This window comes from Parasteatoda tepidariorum, chromosome 1 (genome assembly GCF_043381705.1).
Source record: "Parasteatoda tepidariorum isolate YZ-2023 chromosome 1, CAS_Ptep_4.0, whole genome shotgun sequence".
Taxonomy (NCBI): domain Eukaryota; kingdom Metazoa; phylum Arthropoda; class Arachnida; order Araneae; family Theridiidae; genus Parasteatoda; species Parasteatoda tepidariorum.
The window spans coordinates 101,934,771-101,950,731 of record NC_092204.1 but is presented as its reverse complement, the minus strand read 5'-3'; the positions used below and the strand labels follow the sequence as shown (position 1 = coordinate 101,950,731).

Genomic DNA, 15,961 nt, shown 5'->3' with positions numbered 1-15,961 from the left:
AAAAGTGAAAATAGTTGTAGTTGAAATCATTCAAAAATTTTTTGATTTTTATACTGATTTATAATTAAATATTTAAGTTACATTAAGTTTAAATAAAAGATTATAAAACTTAAAAATATGTATGTCTCACAACTGTGCAATTCTTACCTTCTTTTTTTTCATTTCAAGAAAGGTTATAACACTCAGTTTTATGGATGTTTATATTATTTTAAATATTAAAACAACACAGCAATATTTTGAAACATTTTAATGAAAAACTTTAAAGACAATAATGATGTTAAAAAAAAAAAATAATGATGGTTTTCACTTTACCAATATAAATTGTAAAAAAATGTTTTTTTTTTTTCACACAATGAGAAAATGATATGAAAAGGATATACACAGTTAATAACATTTACAATTAACACATTTTTCAGATATCTTCAATCTTTTTTCTCTTGCTATGATTAAGCTCAAAACCATTTTCATCATCGCTAAGCTTTCGCTTTGAATCTGAAATAGATTTCTTATACAGAGTTTGGATTTCTTCTGGTTCAATAATTTCCAAATCATCTTCTTCCACAATTTCTAAAACAAAAACAGAAGCAACTAAAAACCATTGAACATGAAATTCCTGGTTATAATCACAATTGTTTTTCCAAAGCTTAATAGTTTTAAAAAAAAACAACTGAATATTCTGATTATCTTAAATTGAAAACACATTTTTATCTAAATACTCAAGAGTTAAAAATAAACATGAACATTAGTAGAATGCTTTTCAATTACAAAAGGAAATTTTTTAAAAAATTAATACGTATGGAACCTTCTTAACCACATGTATATATAATATATACATGACTATATATATGACTATACATATGTCCGTAACTGAACAAAGGAATATAATTATGGGGCTAGTTGGAATGTGGTTCAAGAATAGTTTTTAAGTACTAATAGTAAATATCAGTAATTAACAAATAGAGTAAGATTACTTCTGTAAAGCAATGCTCATTTGGGTTAAAGAAATATATATGGCCAAACTTCTTAAAAGAACAACTATGATAACAATTTACAAATGTTTAATTAGATCTACTTTAACTTATGGTGCAGAAACTGACATAGAGAGAGAAACCCTGGCAATTTCTGAGAGAAAAATCTCGACAAAATTTGCAAAAAAATCTAGACACACCTAAACTCAGGTGGTTGGACAGTCTCAAATGTGATTTAAAAAAAAAACATTGGATAATAACTATATGGAGAGTCAAAGATAAGGTAGAATGGAATCAAATTTTGAAGAAGACCAAAGCTCAACTTGACCTTTACTTATATTATCAATACTAGCAGTTCTTAAGCATACATTTTATAATTACATGTTTCTGATTCTTAGTGTACTTTTGAAATATAACCTTCTATTCTGCATCTCAGACGAAGCAAAGCCAAACTAACAAAATTTTATTATTTAAACTTTATTGTCATTATTTTGTGGTTTACAAGACTTTCATACTTTAAAAAAAAGAAAAAACTTTAAATTTACATCAAAATGAAAATTTATTAAGTTTTTCAAGTGATAATTTAATCCTTTTGTAGGCCGTTTAATAAAACAATAGCATTTAAGAAAATACATTTTATTTTCCTGAATTCTGCGTACACATTTAAACTTCCAAAGTGGGAAGTGTAGTTATAAAGGAACCAATTACGGTGATAAGAAAAATTAAATTTTAATGGTGATTATTTTGTTGTGAAAAGATCCTTTGTGCTATAATTCCTTCATTGTCTACAATTGCAAACCATGTTTGGCACATAATGTATGACACTGGAAAAACAAACATGCTAATTCTATGTGATCGAATGAACAATAGATGGCACCACAAAACAGAGCAGGAATAAGTGTTCTCATTGTTAAAGTAGCAAGGTAAAAATAAGAGTTTTGCATTTCCTACTAATGCATTTTGTAAGATCATGTAGATGGGAAGTAATCTTCCCAAGGCGTTTAAAAACTTCTGGAGGTTTGGTGATACAGACGAAGGATAATTAAAGATTAATGTTAATAATTAAGGATAATGTTACCCATATCATTCTTTTCATTTGTTTCATTTATCTCTTCTGTATGAGTTTCAGTTTTCTTTTCTTCCTTTGTACTCTCTCCAGCTTCTTTTTGCTGCTGTAAAAGGTCATCTACATTTGTTTCGATTTCAAATTCCTGATCTTTGAGATCTGGGCTAAAAAAAAGGAAGTATGTTAGGTTCAAACAAATTAAGAAAAATAACTTTTAAAATAAATCTCCTTTCATTCCCACCCTGACCCCCCAAAAAAGTGTGTCTTTTCTTTGCTCTGTTGAGAATAGTCTACCTATTTTGTGTTCACTATTTATCAAATATTATTTTCCATAAAAATGTTGCTCTCCAACAGAATAAAATACAATAACATTAACAACATAAACATACAATTTCTTTATAAACAAAAGAATATCACTTACTCCCACTTTCCATGATTAAATCACCCTAAACTTTTATTTAAATAAGTCTAAAAACTAATGTTAACTTTTTGAGTTTTTACAAATGGAAAAAATTGGTGTAGTTCTAGGTTTTTTCTATATATTATTAAGGAAACATATGATTTAATAGACCTGCCTTGCAAAATGGTATAAATATTCCTTATTGTATCTTATTTTCTATGTAATGTTATCTTACATTATATGCATTTCTCAATAATCTTCTTGGAGTTTAATAAACATTTTGACTGATTTTAAAATACGTAAATTCATAAAAAAAGCTTATTAGCTTTAATTTGATCAATTTTTACAAATTTTAAATAAATAATGAATTAAAAGATAACCAGAAGATCTTTATTATTAATTTAACTATCTAAGAAACAATTTCTTAAAAAAATATTTTTTTCAAAGTGAAAAAAATAAAGGTACGTCAGCCTGATTCTTGATACTTCTTAGATTAAAAGGACTGAATTGTATAAACAAATAGAAGAAAGTGCTGATCACTGTTGATATGTTACTTAAGTACCAAGGGGGAGATTTTCTATCTGCTTACTTTTGCCGACAAAGCGGAATAGGAATCTACGTAAGTCCTTAATTATATTTTAATTGTCAAAAAAATATAAATTTGATAAGTAATTAAATTAATAATAATAAAAAAACACTTTAAAAATACCTTAAGGTTTTAACTACTTTCTGTGGTAAAAAATTTCTTCTTTCAAGTTTTAGTGTTTCCAGATCACAATTAGTTTACCTGCTTGTTACCTTTTACAATAAAACATCAGTGAATGGCAAAAATAAAAAATTTCTATAGAAGTTATGATTTTGAAACTTACTAGAACTATATAGACATAAATTCTCATATTTAGTTTATCATTGCTATAAATAAATCTTATGCAAGCATATGGAAAGGGAATTTGCAATCTTATGACAAAAAGGCTTAAAAATCACAAAAAATAAATAACACATATTATTCGAAAAACCTTTTGCAGCTAAGTTTAATTAACTGAAGGTGCAAAACTTACTCTGAAGCTAAAATGAGAAGAACATTATAATGCTGCAGAAAGTCTTCACATTGTAATCTACTAGAGGGAGCAAGACCAAAATCTGACAGGACTTTATCCAGCATAGCATCTAATAAAAATAATTCATTTTTAATGGAAAATATAAATTTAAAAAAAAAAATAGTTTAGAATATATGGTCTATAATTGCAAGATTAAAACTAGAAATTATACTTTAAAATTTTATAAGAATTTTAATTCATTTATTACTTTACGCCATTTATTAGAGAAACCGTAATAAATGGCATTCATGAATCGAACATATTCAATTGGATCCTTGATATAGCTTTTTTATAAAATTAGTTTGATAATACTTTTTATTATAAAAGAATAAAAGGTAAAATAAATAAGTTAGTAAAAAGGTGTTTAATAAATTTAAGACAGATAAAGAATTTGAAATTATTTAATCTATCCAAGAAATGTATATGTGATAAGTGTCAAAATGTATTCACGTTTATAGAAATGTATACAAAATAGAAATTACAGTATAAAGTTTAATTAAAATACTAAACGTATTTTGGTAATTTTTCGATAATTAAACACAATTAACTACTTGTAAGAATTTGTAAAACATACTGCTCAAAAACTACAGAATAAATGATGAAACAAAATTTAAAAAAAAAAAAACATAATGTACTATGTTGGTTATTTACTTATGTATAATATTTTATTAGAATTTATATTCTCAATGAAAAAGGTACTTAAGTATCATTTGAAATTTTTTTTTTCTTGCAATAATAAACTACTAATTTTACTTCTAAAATCATTCCTCCAACAACGCAGCTTTAAATACATTACTGATTTCAGCAGTTCACACATTGTGTGTCAGGTTGTTCATTGAAAAGTCCATATTGAAAGATTTGTCCATAAATAGTCTCACTTATTTGTTTTGAAAATTTAAAATATATATCTATTGAAACATAAAATTTTTAGATTGCAACAAGATTATTAAATTTAAAGACAGTAGTAGAAATAATACCTTCCATATCTTCTGGATCACTCGAAATAAGAATTTTTCCTAAAAAAGAAACGATATTAAAAATAAAAATTACCACATCAGAAAGAAAATAAATTCATTAGGATATTGAAAAAAAAAAAAAAANACTGCCAAAATGAAATTCAGGTATAATTTGAAATTAGTGGGCTTTGTCAATCTTTCCTTAAATTATAAAAAGCATTTTTATAATGAAATCTCTTTCATTAGTATTCAAAACGGGATTATAGGATCTTTGTTATATTCATCACTTATCTTTAATAAAAAGTGAAAATCCTTGTGAGCATTATATATTGTTTAGTAAAATTACAAATTCCATACAATATTAATTTTATTTATTGCATTCGGTATTGGAATTTGAAGAAAAAAAAATAATAACTTAACAATATGCAAAGATTTGTAAAATAAATTACCTGATCCATCATTTATTACAACATCTGGTTGTGCCATGAGTAATTTTTCTTTCAAAACCTAAATAAATTAACGAATTTAAAAAAAACAAAGAAACTATATAACTAAAAAATACAAACAAGTTTTAAAAACCATAAATTCACCCTATTATTGGACAGACATCAAAACCAAATAAGCTCTTAATCCAAAGTTAGATAATACTATGCTGAATACACACACAAGAATTTTTACGTTTCGCATATACGATTTAAAATTAAATATCACAATCAAACTTCAAGCATTTCTAAAATCAAATAGTGTGATTTGTATAAACAGATTTTAAAAACAAATACAGTGAACCATAATCTGCGATTTCAAAACCAAACATTTACATTTCGATTTGTATTCACACGACTTCAGAAACATCACTTGAAGACTGTTCTGACTGGAAATTGTTGCAAATAAATGTGTTTAAATTAAATCCTTTGTTCTTTGTGTTTATTTTTTCGAAAGAAATTTTACTTTCTCACTGATTGCTTTTGAGGATACAATTATAATAATTTAAAAAGAGTAAAGGTGAAAGTAAATTGCTCAAAAAACTATTTTAAATATCTTTGGATAAACTAATTTCATGCTTTTTAATTTGATTAAAAAGATGTGGCAAAATATGGACACACCAAAAAAAAAAAAAAAAANCTCAAAAAAAAAAAAAAAAATCAAAGAGTCGAAACTTTGGATTGCTCTCTTGACCAAAGTATTGGGATCTTATTTCCTAGATTGCAGCTACACATTATACTTTGAGGGTCAGAAATCTGAATTCAGTTGAAAAAAGGTTTGTCTATTCAGAGGAAGTATGGTTTGTGTCTGATTTTGTAACTTAAAATATTATCTGCATTATATAATTAGCATATTTGAAGTCACTCTCATGAAACATTAAGATTGAGTCGAAACATTATGTGAATATTCAATCATTAGATCAAAATTTATTTAGGGTAGTTTTGTGGTGCACTATACATGTACAATATAGCCACTTCACATTATAACAACCTGTTTAATTTGGATAGTATAGCCACTTTTTGTAATATTAATCTGTTTCAATCTCCTAAACTTATTTCAGCAAAAAGATGAATTTTGAATAACAATAAATGTGATTATTACAAAGACCAGCACATATTTACCTTGTCATTCAAAGTACGAATGGTGAGAGTTTCCACATTTAACTTTACAATAACCTAAATTAAAATAAACGAAAGATATACAACAGTTTCATTCAAATAATATTTTATACAAGACTATGTAAATGAAACTATCAATATTGGTAAGTAGTTATGACGGGAGACTAACGAAAAACATTCTAGAGACATTAAACAGAAAATAAAGTAGAACTAATGTTTTCATTCTGCAGCACCTTTTTCTTTCTGGGCGATTTGTTTTTATTGCCAACCAGTTTTTGCACAAGACCTACTTAATTCAAGATTTACTTTTAAGATGAAGATAAACTTTCTTTATTGCCAAATATATGTTCCATAAATAAAAAATATGGCAGATCTACTTTCCCTGTGGCAGAATTTTTTTGAGCTATCAGTGACAAAACTTTAGCAATAATATCTTTCCGCAAGATATTTTTATTAATAACAAACATATGTTACTAATTCAAAATAACAAAAGCGCCGTGTTTACAAAACAAAAAACACTATAAATTTTTTTTAAAAATTAAACATGCAATAATTTTGTTTCTAACATTATGGTTGATATTCTCACATTTTGTATATAATCAAAATAAAAAATAAATGATCCTGAAATGCGTAGTAGTAATTGCCAGAAAAAAATAGACGAAATCACACGAATCGGACTCCTCAAAAAGGGATTACTTAATTGCGTGTTTCATTTTGAGTTGTTGTAATAAATAATAATCTACGAAAAATATCAGATTTAAAATCTAGGGAGAAATCAATAGCAATAACAGTCAAAAAATCGTGGCCTTAAAAAGTAAATACACGAATGCAAGATTCGAATTCCCCATATTGTTTGAAATATATCAGGATATTTAAAAACCATGTGAAAATGTATACAAATAATTGCCAAAAATACAATCAAAACACTATATCTATGTACGATATGTCTATCGGCGTAAATTGAGAGTGCCAAAAAGTGATTATCTTAATGTATAAATCAAGTTTTATGTGCAAATTTCTGTAGAAAAGAAAACTTTTGCAAGAACTCTGCAACAATGTCGCTGTGATTCTGCCACGAAGTCTACTTCAAAGGTATCCCTGCAGCAATAGGCTACCACTCTGCTCACAATTTCATAAAATAGGACAATATGCATACACAAGACAATTACCGTAATTTCGCAGAGATATGCCATAACGTTTATGATTTAAAACATTAAATTTTAATATGTGCAGGTTATCTAATGGGACATCCTATCAGTTTATCATTTTTTTTTACCACTATTTTGTTGACTTGATTCTCCAAAATTTCATTATTACTATTCATCTTTTGAAGTGATTTATTTTATAATTTACAATCAATATTAATTTAAAGAGTTATAATTCAGCTGAAAAACAGTTTGCAAGAATGCAACAATATTGCAACCGACGATCTCCCTTTCACCCAAACAAGGTGTGTACGAATTTCCACCCCGCGAATAGTCTCTTACAAGAATTAATGGCAGTACGATCCCATTTCTTCTGCTGCTGGTATGAAGAAAAAAACAGAGTGAAAGAAAAATATGCAAGTCATAAACAAATTATTGGAGTGAAATGCTTAAAAGATGTGTCTTGAAGGTCAAGTTTATTCTCAGTTTTAGCTGAAGGTCAACTTCCTTATTTTTACTTGTATTTATATTGTATATATCTGAGACTCGGAAATATATGATTGCGAAATTTAGAGATGATTGAGTATCTTATCATCTGTTTATCATTTTCTAGCTTAAAATTTCAGAAATTTAATATTAGTAAAAAGAAACGAGATGCATACATAAATGTTTTGCGTATTACAATTTTGAGCTAAAAAAGGCTTATTTCGTTTTATTTAAATATTATTTTTGAATAATTGTAAGGACTTTTAGCATTTAAATCTTTAATTTAAAAACATTTAGGTATTTCAAATCAAATTATGATAAAGCGAAATGATGCGATCGAGATTGTTATATATGGTACAATTTTGTGCCTAGTAAGATTCTTTTCCTCTGTATTTTGATAACTTATTTTTATTACATTTAGGTTCTTAATCACTTTGTTTACACATAATTTGAATATTTTAAATTGGCATTCATTAATGTAACGTTTGCGTTGCATTTGAATTGCGCACAAATAAAAAGTGAAGATTAAAATTATCGAAATACATAAATTTTGATTTTAAGTAAGATCACACATAATTATTTATCGTAAAATATTTATTTTAATTTTCAAACGCTTATTAGTTTACTTTGTATGTAACTTGTTTTTTGAAACAGATGTGTTAACTCTGTGATCATTCACGTAAAATTTTGTGCACATATTTGATAATGCAGTCTTTCTGATGAAAAACTTTTCCTTTTTAGTCAAATTTTATGGGTGCAGCAGAATAGTTTTTTGCTTTTTCTTTTATTTCCTAAGAAATTTATTGTTCGAAATATCATTTACAACACAGAAAGTGATTTGACAATAGTTTTTTCAGCTTATTATATGATATAATTTAGTATGATAAGAAAGGTAATGAAAAATAAATCAAACATTAAAAAAAAAAAAATCTTACTTCGGGTGTTTTCGAAGAGCACACCAGACAATTAGGATTAGGTTTTTCCAACTGAGAAGAGGGCAAAATTTTTCCGCCAATACCAGATTCCTTGAGCCATGCCTAGAAAGATTAAGTCTTAAAATTTATTCTGTGAATAGTGAAGACTTTTATAAAAATTAATTTTATAACAGAAAAAGGGGGAGTGGTCCCCTATTTAATCATAGAGAAAAAAATAAAGAAATCTTTTCAGATAAGTTTTTACAAAATTTTAGACACTTTTGCTACAGCACATATTTAAAATGTAACAAAATGAATTTTTAGTTTTCTAGAAAAAATAAAAGATTGCTAAATTACGGTAAACCAATCCCTACAATTAAGTAATGCAATTAAAAATTAATCATTTTCTTTTCTAAAAAAAAAAATAAATTACTGGGTCTGATGATCAGCATTCCCAAACTAAAAGAATGGTTATTTTGAGGCAAGAAATTTACAAGAATGTTAAACTTTATTCTGATTTGAGTTGACATTTAAACTGCATTAAATTTAAATATTTAAACAATAATTGTAACTGTTCTTAGAATTATTTCCCCAAGCAATAAGTGTTCATAACTGTGGTGAACAAAGCAGAATAAATTTATGTTTAGAGCAGAACTATTATTATTAACTGACATGCAATATAAATGTACAAGTTGCATGAGCTGTTTTATCACCAGCTGCTGTTGTTAACATTCTTTGCTAAAGAATGTATCATAAACTTTGTTATTTAATCATAATTTCATTTTTCACAGATTTAGTTAGCACAAAAAAATTATCAGTTATTAATAAAGATAGTAGCAGTTTATTAAAAGTTACAAATACATGCATCAAGGAAAAATAACAATTTAATTCAATACTCAGAATTTTTAAATTTTCATCCTCAGATGTTAATAACAAAGGAAAAGAACTTTTTTTAGATACATTTAAAATTTGGTTTTAATTTTGCTTACATTAATTTGCTGGTATCCTTTCCCCCCCCCCACACACACTCTGGGAAATTACATGTCTCAGGTGAAGCATCATAACTTATTATTCACATACCCTTTGCGATTTTTGGTGTATTTGATATGCTATAGAGCTTAAGTGGAATCACTGAAAATCCTGGATAGGTATGTTTTAAAAAGGAAAAAATAATCCACCAAAAAATAAAGGGCAATTCTCTGTAATATGTCAATACCTTTCAAGGCAAGATTTCCAACACTGGATAGAAACAAAATGTGTATTATACTATTTTTAAAAGATCAATAATACATTGTATATGTTAGGATGAATTCAATAAATATATACATACACCTAATGACGAAACATAAATTTAGAGAATACAGAAATCGCTTCCAAAGAAAACATTTGCAACTTACATTTTTACATTTTGTAAAATCTCCTTTCAAGACTTTAATAATTTGTAGAACAATCAAGCCTCCAATAACTGCATTTGTAGTTGCAATAGCGGGGATAATGTTTCCAGCAATAGCTATAAAGATTGCAATTTTAGTTTACGCCAACACTTAAAAGAATGAACATACAAAATGCACAATTAAACACAATTTACCTTTCACATCGAACCTGCTTTTCTGAGGTATGCTAAAGCAATAGGAACGTAAATTAGCACATGATGCAATGAAATCCATGCTATCATCATCATCCTGCAAAAAAAAATTAGTGAGGCTGTTCAAGTTGTAAACTTAAAAAAAGAAAGAATATGAAATTCATATGACATAAAATACCTTATCCCAAATCAAAATATTATCAGTACCAGATGCTTCTAATTTATCTTTCAACGCTGTTAAGCTCTTGCAAAACATTTCTCCACATTGCTTAATGCTCCAAACCATTTGATCTTTTATTTGGGCCTCTTCCATTTTACTCGAGCTAGCAACTAAGATCATAATTAAATTAGTTGAATAAATAAATCAGGAAAATTAAATAAATCTGGAGAAAATGAAAGTTTTTTTTACCCAAAATATACTTAAATTAAGGACAAAAGATATGTACAAGAACAATTATTAGTTACATTTTAATACAATAGCACATATAAAGGTTTTATATAAATAATAAGAGTCCCCAGATCCAATTTACACTTCATTTGAATAGGTTAATATGAATATATTACACTAATTAGTTTCTCAATTCCATATACTCTTTTGAATTGAAAACCTAAATTAAGGTTGGTTCAATGTAATCAAGTTGATTGATGTAGTAAGAATGACCCTAAAGTTTAACAAATGTTTTATTTTTCCTTCTTATCTGTTTTTGGGGACTTAAAAAAAAAAAAAAAAAAAACACAAGCTTCTTAAAAAGAAAAGAATCCCTAAAAATATTTTATATTAATTGATTGGATAAATCATAATTAAACTGGAGGCTAAGAAGAACATTACTAAATATAAATTTTGATGTCCCATTTATTTTTTTTTCTATTACTGAAAATGTATGTTATGCTGAAAATTGACAAAAATCTACAAACAAAGATTTTTGGTTAAAAAAAAAAAGACCAGCATTGAGAATTTAATTTATATAATTAAGGGGAAACATTGGGATGATTAAAAAGACTGAAAATGACTAGCAAAATATTTTGTAGTGGAAAAATTACATCTTCTGGTGAAGCAATTTGTGTAAATCGTTTGCTTGAGTTTATCAACAATAAAATGAAATTTAATAAAAAAAGGAATATACCAGCATCAGGTAAATTATCATATTCCAAACGTTGTGGTCTTTTTCTTTCTTTCCATAGATTATCCATGCTATTTAAGTAGTCAATATCCTGTCCAAAAAGCTGCAATACAAAATTTTCTCAATAAAAAAAAAAAAAAAGATAGGCAATTTTTTATAAAATATCAAGCAGGTAGTAAACCCCCCCCCCCAAAAAAAAATTTTTGAACTTGGTAATTATAGGTTAATTATGTTTTTTTTTCGATAGAAAAAAATGAACAAAATATGATTTAACGAGGAAAAAAAATCTTCATTTAACATGAGCTATTGTCAAAACAAACTGAACAATCATGATTTCAGTATGCACAGGTAATCTCAAAATACAAATACAGTAAAACCTCTATTATGCAAAGTAATTGGCCTGGTAACAGTCACTGCAGATTATCACAGCATCAGCAAATTCTGCTACTGTTGTAATTGAGACTGTACCCATTTCAAATAACTGAAATATTCAACTTCTAGAAACAGGGTTGGCAGGTTTTTGACATGTGACAGCTTTTGACGGTTTAAACCATAGTTTAAACCGTCACGTCAAAAACCTCACTGTCAAAAATGTCAAAAACCTATATTCATATGTGAAATTTAATTAATACATAAAATTTATATATTTTTTTTATAAAGGATAGTGTTTCTAAATATGTTCAAAAGTTATGGAAAAGACAAGAGAACTTTTGGCAGATAATGAAAATGAGTTACTGTTGTATGGATGTTCAGCTCACTGGTTGAATTTAGTTGGACAAGCTCTTACTCCAGAAACAATAATGAAACAAGTCGTAAAGATTCAAAAGTACTTCTGAAATTGCCACTTTCCAGCAGGTTTGCTTAAAGAATTCCCTGAATTTTTAAAACCTCAATTACCTGGAGACACAAGGTGGAACAGTCAACTTACATGCATTAATACTTTTTTAAAGAATATACCATTTTACTTTACAGATTGCAGAAAAATATGAAGAGAAAGTTGATGCTGACATTTGTAGATTGGTAAATGACTACAATTTGTTTAAGCAATGAAAGGATCTGTTCTCGATGTTTCAGCCAGTTGCTATTGGTCTAGAAACCTCACAAAAGGATAATTCTTCGCTTGCTGATGCATGTTCAATATGGCTGTCTCTAATAAAGGACGTTTCCTTGCAACCACATATTTCTGTAATTCAGAAGAGAATGAAGGAAATACTTAAGCCCTTTTATTTTTTGTCCTATATGTTACATCCAATGTATAAGGGAGAAGGTTTGTCAGATACACAAAGTGAAGGTGCTCGTATTTGGTTTGAAAAAAAAATTGTGGGTTGTTTATCATTTGTAATAGCATTTGAAGGTGAAGCATCACCATTTCCATGTTCTTATTTTTTACCAAGTATGAAAAATATGGAACCAGTAACATGGTGGAAGGCTATAAGCAAATGTGAATCTTTTAAGTCTGGTCCAGCTTCCGAATTTGTAGAATTAGCCATACAACTTTTATCATGCCCTGCCAGTTCTGCTTCAATAGAACAGATGTTTTCCAGTTTTGGACTAATTCGTTCGAAACTCCGTAATAGATTAGGAACAGAAAAATGTTAAAAACTAGTTATGTGCTACCGTATGCTGCGAAGAGCAAATGAACTAGACCAGGGATGGCGAAGCAATGGCACGCGACACAATATTTTGGGCACGTCACCGATCACAATTGTTATTGCACTATGAATTTTTACTCAAATGTTATTACACTATGAAGCATATGTAACAATTAAATTAAAATTCACAAAAAGCAAACAAAATAATAAGCAATTATTAATAAAAAATTAACAATTAATGCTAAAAAACAATTAATAACCATAAAAAACAGGCTAACAATAAATAATTAGCAAAAAAAATCAACAGTCCTGCTTAAACTAATATCTTACAACCTAATATAAGTTATTTGTCATCTAATCTGCTACAACGGAAGACCCATTGATGTTGCTTTAAGTTGAATTACGCCTATAACTGAGACATTGAAAAAAAAAATTTTTTTTCAATGTAAATAAAGAGTTTTGAGTTGATAGTATCTAGTATTATTATTTTCCCAATAATCATGAAGTCAAAATTATTTGACGGCACGTCTGTGACTTCATTAAAAATTCTTTTAGAAAAAATGGCACGTTGGTGTATAAAGGTTCGCCACCCCTGAACTAGACTATTGAATTTTGAATTAAATTTCTACTGCCATCATTTTCATTATGTAGTGTGATGCATGTTCTAATTTTTAAAATTATGTATTTAATTAGGATAATTAAAAAATTTCCATAATAATTTGTTTAAATATTTAATGGATCAGTGACTGTAATGTTCTTCTGCTTAGTTTGACTTTTGTGATTGGTTGTTAGTTTTTCAGAAAAATCAGTAATTCTGAATTTTAAATCTTCAATTTTTTTAAATTCATAGTTAACATAAGACAATACAAATTTAAGTGCTTTCTGTTAAATACACAGAGTAGTTAGTGTCGATTTACAGTATATTCAGCCTATTCATTTACTATGCTGAAAATTTAGTTTATCCAAATACTTGTGAATTTCATTTTGCTGAATACTATATAGTTTTGTTGAATATCTAAATATTCAGCTGTTGAATAATTACTTCTTGCTTTCAAGATATGCATTATTTGTATTCTTAATACAAGTGGAGAAAAAAAAATTAAGAGATAAAAATTGTTTTAAAATGATAAGTGTAATAATTATAAATAAATATAATAAACAATATGAATTATATTTATCATTATTCATAAATATAACTACTTTTAAATTCAAATTAACATACTGGATAATAAAGATATTCGGTATAACATTAAAAAAAAATTTTTATACACTTGTATCTTATATCAAGTTTGTATTTATACAACATAACTTGTAAGTTCCTTATAAATATTAGTTATATGTTCCTTATATGTCAAAAATGCATAGTAATAAACTTTTAATTTTCTTAAGTATCAAAAAGAAAAAAAAAATTTTTAAATATAAATATTTAAACAATTTTTGTGCAAAATTTTTCTGCACATGCATTTGAATATAAATTTCTGAGATTTTAAATCTGTTATTTTACCTTAATTTTAATTAAAAAATATTTTAAAACCTGCTGATTACCTATAGTATAATTAAATTTCAATATAATGCATGGCAACTGTTGGTAGTTTTGAAGTTTATATATTTTCTTGGCAAACTTCAGTTTTTGACAGTTTAAACCAGTATTATACCCTTGTCATGTCAAAAACCACTTTTTGACGTCAAAAACCCAACCCTGTCTAGAAATAAGATTTTTTTAAAAATCTATTTTCCTAAATAAAAGGAAAATCAATTCTTCTTCAAAATTTTAGTGCCATAAAGTATTTAACTTTAACATTGCAATTTAAAAAATGTCTTTGTCAAATAGATATACAAGTATTTTGTTTTAAAATTCAACTAAACTATTGCTTCAGTTTGAGCTATTTTTTTTTTTTGGAAGAAATCTTTTGAATAAAGCACCATCTAATCATGTATTGTTCAATGATTTCATTTATTTATATTCCTTTGCAAAAATATAAGGCTCTTTAAATTTTATTTGCATTATAATGTTATTTTTTTTACAAAGATATTTTCTTATTAACAGAAATTAAAGACATGATAGTCAAGTAAACTATGTGGAATAGTTAAAATAACAAGATGGATGAAGCAACAAAAATTACAAATTTCGGATTTGTTTGGCAACTCAAAGCAACCAACATATTCATCGGTAACATAATTTTATGCAGTCGTGCAAGACAAAATGTGCTCCTTATTTTGAAAGTCTCATACATAGTCGTATTATGCCTGCATAATTAAATCTAGAAGGGGGGGGACTTTCAGAATCGACCCTGGTCAATTGAACCATTCAAATAAAAGAGGTTTAGACAGCAGAGGTTCTACTAGTACAATATTAGATGCAGTAGATAAAAAAGTAATTTTTGGAAGATTTTTTACTTAATTTACTTTTTAAAAGCAAGATTTCACAAATAAAATATACAACTATTCAGAGTAAGTATGTTTTGGTGTCTGATTAATTTAAACCATTGCTTGCACTAATTTATTAGCATTAAAGTTAGGTCATTGAACCATTAAGATTGAGTCTTGGTACATGAAAATCAGATTATTAGAACAAAAGTTGTTCATAAATAATTTTCAGGTTGTTCATTATTTTTTTACTAACTATATAGCCAAAACCAATAATCTTTTGTAATTTTCAAATTTTGTTAAATTAAAAACAATCGTCTAAACATAATTTAAAATAAAAACTTACAAAAATTCATAATTACTAAGATTTAAGTAGATGGGAGCTGAAAAGGTCAATATGTTCTACTTTTCTAAATATAAGCATTAGTATATACTCGCTATATATACTCATTCAGTTAATAAGTCCTCATTATATAAGAACGTGAATGTTATAATCAAATCCAACAAAAAATTAAAAACTTACACTTACATTAGTTTATAATGGTGAAACTAATATTAAATTTTTTTTTAAAAAAAAAAAAGGATATTTAGGTAAAAGAAAAAAAGATCAGTGAAGTTTTTCAAGTTACACTACTGTACTGCTAGTTGTAATTCATAAAATTA

The 15,961-nt window shown here is 26.8% G+C and overlaps 1 protein-coding gene across 1 annotated transcript in view; it reads right to left on the bottom strand.

Moving 5' to 3' along the window:
* Window positions 1–232: 232 nt before the first annotated feature.
* Window positions 233–15,961, bottom strand: part of LOC107457314 (Ubiquitin-like activating enzyme 2) — a gene marked incomplete at its 5' end in the record, with an annotated part of 28,512 nt that continues 12,783 nt past the window's right edge. Inside the window, 11 exon segments of the mRNA XM_043054091.2 lie at window positions 233–567; window positions 2,047–2,198; window positions 3,493–3,601; window positions 4,509–4,547; window positions 4,937–4,994; window positions 6,092–6,145; window positions 8,655–8,756; window positions 10,031–10,143; window positions 10,222–10,315; window positions 10,397–10,548; window positions 11,343–11,442. Coding sequence (XP_042910025.1) covers window positions 413–567; window positions 2,047–2,198; window positions 3,493–3,601; window positions 4,509–4,547; window positions 4,937–4,994; window positions 6,092–6,145; window positions 8,655–8,756; window positions 10,031–10,143; window positions 10,222–10,315; window positions 10,397–10,548; window positions 11,343–11,442 — 1,128 coding nt within the window. The 3' untranslated portion in view covers window positions 233–412.